This window comes from Hippocampus guttulatus, chromosome 3 (assembly GCF_054856545.1).
Source record: "Hippocampus guttulatus isolate MCC_2025c chromosome 3, RoL_Hgut_1.0, whole genome shotgun sequence".
Classification (NCBI taxonomy): domain Eukaryota; kingdom Metazoa; phylum Chordata; class Actinopteri; order Syngnathiformes; family Syngnathidae; genus Hippocampus; species Hippocampus guttulatus.
Genome location: NC_141263.1, coordinates 13,370,208 through 13,384,889, shown reverse-complemented (window position 1 = coordinate 13,384,889; position 14,682 = coordinate 13,370,208). Strand labels below are relative to the sequence as shown.

At 44.4% G+C, this 14,682-nt stretch overlaps 1 protein-coding gene across 2 annotated transcripts in view; it reads left to right on the top strand.

Moving 5' to 3' along the window:
* Window positions 1–14,682, top strand: part of sbf2 (SET binding factor 2) — a 93,057-nt gene that overhangs the window by 39,043 nt on the left and 39,332 nt on the right. For both annotated transcript variants that reach the window (XM_086106885.1, XM_086106884.1), the window contains exons 4-15: window positions 990–1,124; window positions 1,221–1,331; window positions 2,389–2,494; window positions 9,816–9,948; window positions 10,491–10,599; window positions 10,787–10,900; window positions 11,169–11,246; window positions 11,473–11,586; window positions 12,149–12,277; window positions 12,480–12,578; window positions 13,672–13,876; window positions 13,968–14,077. In XM_086106885.1, coding sequence (XP_085963011.1) covers window positions 990–1,124; window positions 1,221–1,331; window positions 2,389–2,494; window positions 9,816–9,948; window positions 10,491–10,599; window positions 10,787–10,900; window positions 11,169–11,246; window positions 11,473–11,586; window positions 12,149–12,277; window positions 12,480–12,578; window positions 13,672–13,876; window positions 13,968–14,077 — 1,443 coding nt within the window. The remainder of the gene's footprint in view (window positions 1–989; window positions 1,125–1,220; window positions 1,332–2,388; window positions 2,495–9,815; window positions 9,949–10,490; window positions 10,600–10,786; window positions 10,901–11,168; window positions 11,247–11,472; window positions 11,587–12,148; window positions 12,278–12,479; window positions 12,579–13,671; window positions 13,877–13,967; window positions 14,078–14,682) is intronic.

The window sequence follows — 14,682 nt, the reverse complement described above, 5'->3', positions numbered from 1 at the left end:
TCAATCTGGAAGAATAAATATTTTTAATCATATATCATTAATACACCAAATATTTAAAAAAGAAATAGCCAGGTAGGAACTTGACTTGTCTAATGTATGTTGTACTTCCTCCAAGAATTATGTTTTTTTTTTTTTACCTGCTTAATTTGATCAATTAGTAAAACGAAACTTCATGGTAATTTGGATGCGTCGATTTGGAGAACTTCTCGGGATTTCAGCTCATATGAGCTTTTTGGTGCATATTTTCAACTGTAACTTGTGAGCTAATCAGAGAAAAGGGTTCCCCCGAGGAGCAAAGTAAACCAAAGGTCTAGAAGAAACTTATGTTGAGAAATAATTAAATTCCGCCGTCTTCATCTCGTCTCCCAAAAGAAAGTCAACATGATTAGGGAATGTGGATTTTAGGTGCCAATCCTAGCTCTAATTGTAATATATACAAATCCCACCTGAGTCTTAAGTTGCAGGACCAGCTGAACTATGGGGGAAAAAAGTGACTTACGCCTGAAAAAAAACGGTCTTTTTCTATTAGAATTGTGGTTGTCTCCATCAACTAATTTCTCGTGGTAATTGTATTTGTGTTCATTTTTCCGCTATTCATGTTTCAGTTTTGGAATGTATGCTACAAAATAAAGAAACATAGCTAAAGGCTGTATCCCATTGAGCGGCGACAGTTTGCAAGTGTTCGTGCACAGCCCAAATGTTGATTTTTCATTCGCCAGATGTCTTTAAGACTGCGACCTTGAAGGAACCCTGACGGAAATCGACATTCAGGCCAATCACAAACACTCGCAAACCTCCGCCGCTCAGTGGGAAACATTGGAAAACATCTTGCTTGTTTTTTTGAGTTTAGGACTAGCTACACTAGTATTTTTCCCAAACACATGCATTGGATGTGAGAACTATCAATTACACAATGACTTTGAACCGGGATGTAAATAGCGCTGACATGTTCCAATTCATGGTTTTAAGTCTTTTTTTTTTCATCCCAGGGATCTAAAAGTATCGAGGTTGACGAAGATGAAGATGAAGAGGTGGAAGAGGATTGCTTGATCCAGCCAGCTCAAGTGTTTGCTCCAAAAAGTCTCATTCTCGTGTCCAGATTGGATCATCCAGAAATATTCAGGGTAAAAAGGCTAAATGTGATTGATTTTAAAAAACTATATTCTGTCTTGTTCAGAAAACCTTCATTTTGAATGTCTCTGTATATGTTGTCCTTCCAGGGTTGTTTGGGACTTATCTACACCGTGCACATTGATAGCCTTACTGTCCCTTTAGAGGGTTTGGTGGCCAATCTGTTTATATTTCACGTCCCTGTGGCTGGTGGATCCCAGGTATTGTTCAAACTATAGTATTTTGTATTGATTTTGACTGTTTATCTTTGTCGGTGGCCATGGCTTCATGATGAAATTTTACAACAGTGACTGCCAAGATTTCCACATAGTGTAACCAAAGTCGAAGGTCAAAATAGTGAATATGCTTTTTCCCCCCCAGCTTCAGAATGTCAACATCAGAACAACAATCGGACAAAAAGCTCACCCGCAGCCCCTGTTGAGGATAAACAGTATAGAAAATGGATGGAAATGTCGAATAAGCTAAATACCACTCTAATTTTGCTTGTATGTTAACATTCCTAATGAAGAAGTAAGCTTTTTCAATGTTTGAAAGTGATACCAGTGATCCAACTCAATGCAGATCGTGGACTGAAATAATAAGAAGAGATGATACAGAATAGAATGCAACTATAAGATACCATGCTTATTTTGGACATGAGCTCCACTACTCATGTCATAATTGCAACATTAACAATTCAAATAGTGGCACCTTCTTAAATTTTTAAATGTCGTCACTTTAGTACTGCTGATGAGGGAAATCTAAATATTTATATCCCATTGTTCTGAGAGTGCAGCTCCTGTACAAACACCAGTAAGAGGAAAGCATTTGGTATGTCCCCAGCATGACGCCTCTTCAATTCCCAACACCTTAAGTGTGCCTTTAGGCAAGGGAACAGACACATTAGTGAAACTAGCACACAGTAAAACCTTACTGGTATGCGAGGAATTGTATGAATGAAAAAGCTGGATTTCCCTTCAACTTCAAATTTGACTTGTTGCCGCGTCTTTAAAAGTGTGCATCCTGCAAGCAATGGTGACTGTTGCATCAGCCGATTGATCCAAAGAGCCAACAGTATTGCGCACTTCATGAAGACACATTCACTCACAAGCACATCATTGAAATTAAATTTTTTTGCAGTTTGATCACTGACATTTTAGTTGTAGCTGTGTGCCCATGCCGCCTTGACTAGAAAGCGCACCTTGCTATAACTTGAAATGAGTGGCTGTCAACTACAATGTTTTTTGACATTTATTGTCATGTTTTTTTTCTTGACAGAAGCTATTTAGCCTGGGAGCAGGTGACCGACAACTAATCCAGACGCCTCTGAATGACACATTACCTGTCACATGCAAGAGTGTCGCTTTGCTCTTCCAGCAACTAGGTGCGTCCCGCCACTGAGCGACCAGTCAGTCATCCTTTGACAGCAAGCCTACAAGGTGCCCTGTCATGCTCATGTCAATTAATCATGTTTAGCGGCAACACGATAGGGATGGTGTAGCATTCACTGCATATATCAAGAATTCCTTCTTAGTTGAGATTGCGTGAAATGTCGATCCCTTTATTTGCTCTTAATCTTTTAAAATAATATTTAAAAATATTCCTAAAATCCCCTTCTTAGTTGATTCAACCCAGCATCTTAATATTTTTGACATGACGTGGTGTAAGTTAAGTCAGTCTTATCAGATTTTAGAGCCCCAATTCCTTTGGCTAAATCACAAGTGCAGATTTTTAGAGTCAGGAGACATTTGGATTTATTGTATTGTAAACGTGCTCGAGGCAAGATTATGAGGTTTTGACCTCCCATTAGTGATTCTGCAATTTGCTCGAAGCTAGAACAAGCACATGATGAAGATTTGATGCCGTTTGTTGGGCTCACGTTGCTCCATTTGCACAATATATTAACTTCTGCATAAGCCAGTTGTACAGCCAGTACAGTACATGCTGAGTTCATTGTGACGCGTGCAGCTTTTAGGATGTTTATCCGTCATCAAATTACTATTCCACAGAGACCACTAATGTTGATGATGTATGTTGTATTTTTAGACTTTAACCTCACTTTTGAAGTAAGCCGACTAGTATCTGATCTTGGGGTGAATTAATTACAAAATCTGATTTACAGTGGAAAATTGGCATTCGTCGAGCCTCATTTGGGAACAAGAATGTGCTTGAAAACATATTTGATTTTATTTCGTGAGTGCACATGGGGGGTACTTACACCATAGGCTAAGCAAGGTCATGTGGAAGTTATGTTTGTAGCCAATCTGCGGAAAGAAAACAAAACTGTTTTGACATAAAAGCCAAACACGTCAGTCTTTACACATCTGTTTTCATTTACCTACAAATGATTCTGTTGCTCCTTAAAGCAGATTTTAGGACATGCATGTGTTGGCAAGGTGCAAATTCATTGCTCTTAATGTCAAGAAAAGCTCCATTCTCCGAAAGAATCCAGTGCTGCCCTATTCATGTTTGATTTGCTTTAGTTAAATTCAGGATTCAAGATCAGAATTTGGGCAGTCACACTGAACCTCTGCCCAATTGCACCTCCGTCCGTCCATCCATCCATCATCCATCTATCCAACCATCAAGTTACTGCTGGGGTTGAGGTGCAGGGTCACCAGATTTAGCAGGGAAGCCCAGACATCCATTTCCCCCAACCACTTCATCCATTCTTCTGGGGGGGATCCCAAGCCGTGAGAGAGAATCTCTCTAGTGTGTCCTGGGCTGTCCCTGGGGCCTCCTCCTGGTAGGACATGCCTTGAACACCTCAGCAGGTAGGGGTCCAGAAGGCATCCTGATGAGATGCCCGAGCCACCTCATCTGGCTCCTCTCGAGGCAGAGAAGCAGCGGTTTGACTCTAAGCATCTCCCAGATAACTACACTTCTCAACCTAACTATAAGGGATAACCCAGACACCCTGCGGAGGAAAGTACTTGTATCCGCAGGCTTGTTCTTTCGGTCTTTGGGCAGGATCTCATCCTCGACTCACAGAGGGCACCCCACCCTTTTCCAACTGAGGACCATGACATCAGATTTGGAGGTGATGATTCTCATCCCAACCGCTTCACACATTGCTGTGAACTGCTTCAGCCAGAGTTGATCATGGTCTGATGAAGACATCGGAATCACATCAACTGCAAAAAACGAGTGTAATACTGAGGTTGCCAAACTGGACTCGCTCAGCGCCTCAGCTGTATATATTAATTCTGTTCAGGTCATGAACAGCAGCCGTGACAAAGGACAGCCTTGCCAGAGTCTAACTTTGATTAAAAACAACTCTGACTTGCTGTGGGCAATGTGGTGCAAACAGCTCGTATTGAAATGTCCAGTTCCACATAGTCCTGGAGCACCCTCTCCAGGACTACGAACTCCTGCTCCAAGTCCCCAAAGCATATGTTGACTGGTTGGGGCAAACTCCTTTGTACCCTCCAGAACCCCGCTGAGCATGTCGCTGCTGGTCCACTATTCCATGGTCAAGACGAAAACCAGACTGCTCCTTGTCCCTCTGAGGTTGGACTTCCCAACGAAACCACCTCTATAGCCGTCCGAAATAGATCTTACCAGGGAGGCTGAGGAGTGTAATCCCTTGGCATGTTACAATTGGCATGTTGCGTCTATATTTTTGTTTAGTGTATGTACTGTACAGCGTCATAAACAATTAATGGATGCCTGGAGTGATTTACTGTCATAATATATGACCGAGCATTTCAAGTATCCTAAATTAGATCAAATCCCCACACATTTTCCAAGTAACCCTAAAAAACACATTCCTCCCTACTCATTTCATCAGATTAGTCTTTTACAAACATCCTCCTAAATTGTCAAGAAAACCCGCTGCCCAAAAAGGAGCTATTCTTTCATCCCCTGACATTTACTGTCAGTCTTTTGAACAGGCCAGAACTAAAGTACAGGTATGTCTGTATATATCCATCTGCTGCCCGTGTTGATGTTGTAGCTACAGGTGACAGTTATAACTGTCCCTAATCCCTCTTTGATTGTCTGCTCACGTACAGTATTTGTTTTTGATCATTATCTTCAAAGCATGTCCGCTATGACTCGTGTTAATCATTCATCAGATTCCTATTGGGTGCTATCAGTAGTTTTTTTGGCATCTGATCCGCAAAGAACAAACATAGCATTTCCACTAATTCGTCCACCCTCCTACCCAAATAAGGATTGCAGAAAACGACCTACAGACTGGCGGCTCGCCAAATCTTTCGGTGTGCACAGGTCACAGAAGTCAGTGGAGAGGAATGTGTGTTAAACATGACACACTGTGGAGGAAGTACAACCCCCTGAACCTCCCGGTAGTGAGATAAAACAGGCAATCAAGAGTGCTGCTGTTGGTTTGTTTGTTGCCTTTGTCTCCACTGTTATCGGGGACTGCTGCTGTCTCTTTTTATTTCAGGCTCGGAAATGTGTCACTGTTTTCATAAAATGAGTAAACACCTGGGTCTGACATTAAGCTGGGGCCTCATCCATCCGTCTCAGGGGAGTTCTTCATATAGTGTACACCATTACTATTTGTGCTTTTTAGTGTATTAGTAATCTACTCAAAAGGATCAATTTGCTCATCTTCAACATTTAAGATGTTCTCAGTGTCCTGTTTATCAGTGTCAAGCTGGACTCGGGGGTGCCAAACATCCAGCCCCAGCGCCCCCGGTGGACCCGACATGTCTGCTAGTGTTCCTCTGTTTTGTCATTCCTATTTGTGATTAATTGATCTGTCAGATACTTGGTAGGAAACAATAACAGGAACTGTAAACTTAGAATTCTTCCTGCTTGTCACACTGGGATTTGAAACATTATTATTAATGTATGCGACTCTTTCATTTCCATTGGTTGGCCAAAAGTTATTACTAATGAGTCAACTTTTTCGAGGGCTTTAAATAGTTGATACAGCCAATAGCCTCTCCGGGAGCCGTCACCTTACCGTGGTGGAGGGGTTTGTGTGTCCCAATGATCCTAGGAGCTAAGTTGTCTGGGGCTTTATGCCCCTGGCAGGGTCACCCATGGCAAACAGGTCCTAGGTGAGGGACCAGACAAAGCACGGCTCACAAAACCCCTTATGACAGACAAAATCGATGGCACTCAGTTTCCCTTGCCCGGACGCGGGTCACCGGGGCCCCCCTCTGGAGCCAGGCCTGGAGGTGGGGCTCGTTGGCGAGCGCCTGGTGGCCGGGCCTACACCCATGGGGCCCGGCCGGGCTCAGCCCGAAGAGGCAACGTGGGTCCTCCTTCTCATGGTCTCACCACCCGTGGGAGGGGTCAAAGGGGTCGGGTGCAATGCGAGCTGGGCGGCAGCCAAAGGCGGGGACCCTGGCGGTCCGATCCTCGGCTGCAGAAGCTAGCTCTTGGGACATGGAATGTCACCTCTCTGGCAGGGAAGGAGCCCGAGCTGGTGTGTGAGGTAGAGAAGTTCCGACTGGATATAGTCGGACTTGCCTCCACACACAGCCTGGGTTCTGGTACTAGTTCTCTCGAGAGGGGTTGGACTCTCTTCCACTCTGGAGTTGCTCATGGTGAGAGGCGCAGAGCAGGTGTGGGCATACTCATTGCACCCCGGCTCAGTGCCTGTACATTGGGGTTCACACCGGTAGACGAGAGGGTTGCTTCCCTCCGCCTTCGGGTGGGGGGACGGGTCCTGACTGTTGTTTGTGCATATGCACCAAACGGCAGCTCAGCATACCCACCCTTTTTGGAGTCCTTGGAGGGTGTGCTGGAGAGTACTCCTGCTGGGGACTCCCTTGTTCTGCTGGGGGACTTCAATGCTCACGTGGGCAATGACAGTGAGACCTGGAGGGGCGTGATTGGGAGGAACGGCCCCCCCGATCAGAACTCGAGTGGTGTTTTGTTATTGGACTTCTGTGCTCGTCACGGACTGTCCATAACGAACACCTTGTTCAAACATAAGGGTGTCCATATGTGCACTTGGCACCAGGACACCCTGGGCCGTAGTTCGATGATCGACCTTGTGGTTGTATCATCGGATTTGCGGCCGCATGTTTTGGACACTCGGGTGAAGAGAGGGGCGGAGCTGTCAACTGATCACCACCTGGTGGTGAGTAGGCTCCGATGGTGGGGAAAGATGCCGGTCCGTCCTGGCAGACCCAAACGTATTGTGAGGGTTTGTTGGGAGCGTCTGGCGGAATCCCCTGTCAGAAGGAGTTTCAACTCCCACCTCCGACAGAGCTTTTCCCATGTTCCGGGGGAGACGGGGGACATTGAGTCCGAGTGGACCATGTTCCGTGCCTCTATTGTTGAGGCGGCCAATCTGAGTTGTGGCCGTAAAGTGGTTGGTGCCTGTCGTGGCGGCAACCCTCGTACTCGCTGGTGGACACCAGCAGTAAGGGATGCCGTCAAGCTGAAGAAGGAGTCCTATCGAGCCTTTATGGCCTGTGGGACCCCAGAGGCAGCTGACGGGTATCGACTGGCCAAGCGGAACGCAGCTTCGGTGGTCGCCGAGGCAAAAACCCGAGCGTGGGAAGAGTTCGGTGAGGCCATGGAAGCCGACTTCCGGACGGCTTCGAGGAAATTCTGGTCCACCATCCGACGTCTCAGGAGGGGGAAGCAGTGCACCACTAACACTGTGTACAGTGGGGATGGGGCACTGCTGACTTCGACTCGGGACGTTGTGAACCGGTGGGCAGAGTACTTCGAAGACCTCCTCAACTCCACCAACACGTCTTCCTTGGAGGAAGCAGAGTCTGAGGACCCTGAGGTGGGCTCTCCTATCTCTGTGGTTGAAGTCACCGATGTGGTTAAAAAGCTCCTCGGTGGCAGGGCCCCAGGGGTGGATGAGATCCGCCCGGAGTTCCTCAGGGCTCTGGATGTTGTGGGGCTGTCCTGGTTGACACGCCTCTGCAACATCGCGTGGTCAACGGGGAGAGTGCCTCTGGATTGGCAGACCGGGGTGGTAGTCCCTCTTTTTAAAAAGGGGGACCGGAGGGTGTGTTCCAACTACAGAGGGATCACACTCCTCAGCCTCCCTGGTAAGGTCTATTCAGGGGTGCTGGAGAGGAGGGTCCGTCAGGAAGTCGAGCCTCAGATTGAGGAGGAGCAGTGTGGTTTTCGTCCCGGCCGTGGAACAGTGGACCAGCTCTACACCCTTAGCAGGGTCCTCGAGGGTATGTGGGAATTCGCCCAACCAGTCTACATGTGTTTTGTGGACTTGGAGAAGGCGTTTGACCGTGTCCCTCGGGGAGTTCTGTGGGGGGTGCTTCGTGGGTATGGGGTACCGAACCCCCTGATACGGGCTATTCGGTCACTATACCACCGATGTCAGAGTTTGGTTCGCATTGCCGGCAGTAAGTCGGAATCGTTTCCAGTGAGGGTAGGACTCCGCCAAGGCTGCCCTTTGTCGCCGATTCTGTTCATAATCTTTATGGACAGAATTTCTAGGCGCAGCCGAAGCGTTGAGGGCGTCCGTTTTGGTGGCCTCAGTATTGCATCCCTGCTTTTTGCAGATGATGTGGTGCTGTTGGCTCCTTCAAACGGGGCTCTCCAACTCTCACTGGAGCGTTTCGCAGCCGAGTGTGAAGCGGTTGGGATGAAAATCAGCACCTCCAAATCTGAAACCATGGTCCTCAATCGGAAAAGGGTGGAGTGCCCCCTCCGGGTCGGGGGAGAGATCTTGCCCCAAGTGGAGGAGTTTAAGTATCTTGGGGTCTTGTTCACGAGTGAGGGCAGGAGGGAGCGAGAGATCGACAGGCGGATCGGTGCAGCGTCTGCTGTGATGCGGACGTTGTATCGGTCTGTCGTGGTGAAGAAGGAGCTGAGCCGAAGGGCGAAGCTCTCAATTTACCGGTCGATCTACGTTCCAACCCTCATCTATGGTCACGAGCTATGGGTCGTGACCGAAAGAACGAGATCCCGGATACAAGCGGCCGAAATGAGTTTTCTCCGCAGGGTGTCCGGGCTCTCCCTTAGAGATAAGGTGAGAAGCTCGGTCATCCGGGAGGGGCTCAGAGTCGAGCCGCTTCTCCTCCACATCGAGAGGAGCCAGATGAGGTGGCTTGGGCATCTGATTCGGATGCCTCCTGAACGCCTCCCTGGTGAGGTGTTCCGGGCATGTCCCACTGGGAGGAGACCCCGAGGAAGACCCAGGACACGCTGGAGTGACTATGTCACCCAGCTGGCCTGGGAACGCCTCGGGATCCCCCGGGGAGAGCTGGAAGAAGTAGCTAGGGAGAGGGAAGTCTGGGCTTCCCTGCTAAAGCTGTTGCCCCCGCGACCCGGCCCCGGATAAGCGGTAGAAGATGGATGGATGGATGGATGGATACAGCCAATAGATTGGTGACTCCTGTACTGTGGTCGTTACTTTTTGTCTTTTGCCTTAACATTTTATTTATTTTTTTAACTTAGCAGTGCAGCAAAATAATTTGAAACCCCCCTAATTAAGCCAACCCTTCTGTATTTGACTCTGTTTTAACCGGTCATGCCATTAACCCACAGTCGGACACAAATAACCTCAATAAGTAGTCTTGTACCCATCTGTGACATTTTGCATGTTATTTGTTGGATTTTGTCTATTTTTACCTCTAAGACCGTCGACTGCTCCTATTTTCTCTTTTCCTGCAATCTTAAATCCCCTCAACTGTGTGCGTTAGATTGAAACAATGCGGCCATTACCTTTAACATTCCTTCCTACGAACACCTCATTAGTTGTGCTTTCTTTGTTAATTTTTATTGTTTCCCTCTTGCAGGTATTCAAAATGTTTTAAGCCTGTTTTGTGCAATACTGACCGAGCACAAAGTTTTGTTCCACTCCACGAGTTACCAGAGGCTTGGGGAGGCGTGTCGCGCTTTGGAAGCTCTTATGTTTCCCCTCAAATACAGGTGAGTGTATGCACTGCCACTCTGTTCATTATTTAGTTCATCATTTATTTAGTGCCACTAATAATTTTATCCGACTGTTGAAGGGCCATTAGTATTGTGATTTGCCCCTGTGTTTTTTTACAACAATGTCTTGAAATATATATATTTAGGCCCACCACACTCATAATTATTTATATTGGCAGATCCAGTTTTTCATACACCTGGTGGTGCAAGCACCCGTTGCTGCCTACCCCTGCGCTAATACCGTATCTGGTTATAAGCTCATCAAAATGTACTTGAATATTTTCCAAATTAGGACTGGTCATTTTTCTGTAATTGATGATATTCCAGTCATGATGATGATGTTATTACAAAATCTCTGCACATTGTGTGCGTTGTCATGAATTTACTCATTTGAGATTTCTTGTGAAGTCCTTTCAAATAAACAAATTTCTCTGCTGAGAACTGGGAAGGTGCTTTGTGATGCACTTGTTTGTTAAATTTCCTTTTCCTTAGTCTTGCTTGAAGTACAATCTGTGTTTTTTGTATGCGTATATCTGTAGTTATCCCTATATCCCCATCCTGCCGTCACGTCTACTGGAGGTGCTCAGTTCCCCGACTCCCTTTATCATCGGCGTGCACTCCATGTTTCAGAGTGAAATCCAGGAGCTGGTGAGTACAGAATAACTTGTAAATTTTTTTGATAATGTGATGATACAATGTTTACAGTTTCACAAGCACTTTAGTTTGTCAGCAAATAATCTACCCTTGTAGAGTATATATTTGGCTCCTTCTCCAACGTGTTGCGTCTTGCAATAAAAGCACCTGCCTGACATGTCAGTATTTCATGTGTCAACAGTTGGATGTCATCATCGCAGACCTTGATGGAGGCACAATAAAAATCCCAGAGTGCATCCACTTGTCTCTACTTCCTGAACCTCTTCTCAGCCAAACACAGGCGGCCTTGTCATTGGTAAGCATGTGCATGCCAACATCCTCATTCTTTTTCCATTTGACTCTATTCACACTCTCAGGACTGTCCAGACGTACTCACGAAAATCTTGTAAAATTTGTCGGCAACACTGTTGGGATAAGCAATGACTGAGGAAAAGAACACTTGATTACTAGAATTTAAACTCACACCAAATGTGCTTAGTCTCACATTGAAATATTTTTAAACATTTTCGTGGTGTGCTGATATACTTGGAAAATTGTCATGTGCAAGGTCTGGCCTCTTCTAGGTATTGCATCCTGATCTGGAGATTGCAGACAATGCGTTCCCACCACCTCGCACCGCACCCTCCAACCTCAAGTTGTTGGTAAGTCAGCATCATGTCACATGCGCTCCCTTTGCCCATAATTTGACATCTTCCTCCCCCATGAGGAGGATATTACTGCTTTCAATAAAAGGCATCTTATCTCGAAAAGGTCACAATCGGAGATTCCGCATCAACTGACTGTTATCCAAACCTGCTGATTAATTTAGAATCAAGTGATGTAGCTTCATATTTTTTTCGGGGTGAATGTGTTGTGTGAATGTGTCAGGACAAGGAGGTGAGGGCTGTCTTTCTCAGGCTGTTTGCACAACTCTTCCAGGGCTACAGGTCATGCCTGCAGCTCATTCGCATCCATTCCGAAACTGTGATTCACTTTCACAAGGTAAGATAACAAATAGCAATTCCCGTGCAAAGTGTTCTAAAACGTAGTTTTCCTGCTAGTCCCCGCCTGATCAAACCTTTTTAGCAACTGCTTTCCATAAAGATTTTCCTATAATCTTCCAGGAATGATCAGTAAAAGGACTAGCATGTGTGTCCCTAAAATGTGACAAATTTGGTATTTTGTTTTTGTCTGAGGTGTTCCCATTTTTAACTTCAGAACATGTCATCATCATCAAAGTACCCCACATGGATTCTGTTATATCATGCTCAGTGTCTTGTCTATTAATCCCTGAAATTAATAAGTGGGTAACATTTGAGTGAACCCACAAACAAATAATGATGAAGAAAATAATGATACCTCAATTAAATGGCTTCTTCGGTAAATCTATTTCTGTTATACAAGAGCTTATACTTGATTACAACATTGCAGCGATTGTTCAAAAGATAATAGGTCAAATATCCTGTAATTATACACTAACTTGCTGCTTTGTATCAATGCCAGCAGTATACCATTGTTCATGTATGTGCAGTGTTGTAATTGTTCTAATTCTGACATTGTCCAGACTGCCTTTCTAGGCCAGCGGGGCCTCATTGAGAACGATTTCATCACAAAAGTCTTGGATGGCATGGCCTTCGCTGGGTTTGTCTCTGAGCGTGGGCCGCCTTACCGAGCTTGTGATCTCTTTGATGAGGTAAGCCACCCCAACCCCCGGTCCACCCCTGACCCTGCTCAAATTGAGATAAGCTGTAGAAACGTCTTAAACAGTACACCTATATAGGACTTGTTTTAGTATTGTTGTTGTTTTCTAACTAGAGGATCCATTCTTGTAACTACAGATTCTTCTAGAACGTTTTGCAGTTGTTATTCTACTTTTATTCTCTGTGTGTTCATAGCTGGTGGCCTTAGATATTGACAAATTTAGGGAAGAAGATCTCAACCCTGTCAAGCTGCAGAGACGCATCAGGGAACTCTCCGAACAACTATACAGAAATGTGAGAATGGCAACTTTGTTTTTGTAATGAATATGAAGCATGAACAAGTTTTGGGGGGAAAATAGATAAACAATAAAAAAGAACCTTCAAACTTATTATCACCTTTCCCAGTTGGTGGATTTGTCTCAAAACCAGTCGGGACCGACAATCTTAAATAATAAACTTGTTCAATATTTTGAAACAAAAATCTTCATGTGTGCGGGAAGCCAAGTTCTTCTGAGCATGTTAACTTCGCAAACTGTGATATGACACAATTTAGTCAATCAAAAATAACTCTGACTGATAAACTAGGAGAGTAATATCCTACCTCAATCTGTGTGTGTGGGGCACTGTGCTGAGATTATCTGAGCACCCTGCAAACAATATGACCAAAACTCTGAAATGCCTGATTTATTTTTTTCTTTGTGTGGGGTCTGATAATGATAAAAAAAAAATCTTGGGTAAAATCCTGTGTACCCAGCTTCAGGAAAGTCAGATTAGCTGAATGCTAACAAACAATACAAAATGCTGTAGATGGACTCATGAATAATATCTGGGTTGGCAGTGTAATACTCATTAAGTAAGCAAATTATGGAGCAACTGATAATATAACAATACTAACAGGCATATATTCTTTATCCGCTGACAAAAAATGACTGATATTACTGCCCTTCACTGACAAATTACTGTCTGCACTGTACTGTATATTCATATGTCTACATTATACTGCCCCCGATAGCCAAGGTGAGTACACCAGAAGGAGCAGTACGATGTCCAAAACCAAAATAGTGGCAAAAACTGTGAAATTCATTTCATTCTATTTAATCACCTCATTACCGTATGTTTTAATAAAGTACAATATTACATAATACTATGTTCCTTTTTGAAAAACACAATTTTGTTCTTTTTGGGGTTAGAGGCTTCAGATGATTAATGGCATTACCATGCATTTCATCTGAAAAGTTGGTTTGACATACGAGTGTTTTAAGTTACGAGCATGGTCACTGCTTCATGGACTAAATTAATCTCAAGGGACCACTGTATATGATTTTAAAACTGCACGCTGGTCAGTCTCTTCATACTTTGGTATTCCTTTTGCATGTGTTTTCACTAGGAGATTCCAAACCCACACTTGACATTCCAGAAAGTGCCCAGACCATCAGAGGGATCCCACCTCCGAGTGCACCAAATACCCTTCCCCCTGTTGGGTGACGACCAAGTGGAGAAGCTACTGCAGGAGGGTCTGGCCAAACACACCAATGTCCCTCCATTAACACGGCTGGAGAAGAAGTGTGTTGTACCTGCTGGTCCTCCTGTTGGTATGACCACCTACAGTATATAACTATGATGATACGAGAACACTTTGTGAATATTAATGTTTGAATTGATTCCTTGTTTGTTTGTTTTTAGTGTCCATTATAGGAAAGACTGGTTCTGTGTTTAACAGTGCTCGCAGGCTTGAAGTAGTCAAGAGCTGCATAGCCTTCATCTTTGAAAACAAGATCCTCGAGACGGAAAAGGTTCAGTGTTCAATAATTTAATTTGCTTCACAAGATGTATGATGGATTGGTATATTTATCCCCCAGATTAGTGGTTGTCAAACCTTTTACACCTATACACACCTAATACCAGTTTTAAAAACTTTTCTCTCTCCAACCTTAAAATAATGTAGCGCAGAAGCATCGAAAACAAGACAGGTTTCATTGCCAAACAAAAAACCAAAAAAATAACCCTATGTTTAATATTACTGTGAAGGTGCGATGATTAATGGAAGTAATCAGTTGTCATATTAAGGTAATTAATTTGGATAATCTATTAATCTTTTGGATACCTTTTTTATTTTAAAATTGTCCAAATCAATTTAAACAGTATAGATTCTCAGATTTCTATAGCCCTTCATGTTTGGTTGGTATTGTTCAGTAATGAGTCATTTAAACTACATTGCACATAAAAGATAAGTACAAACTTTAAGTATGCAAAATTATGTTTTAAAAAAACACTTCCATTGGTTCAGTGTAAAATTGGATGTTTAACATGCCACAAGAGGAAGCTCACGGAGCACTGGCGGTATCCGTACCACACTTCGAGAATCACTCTCCTTGATTTTATGTACTTTTTAACAGTA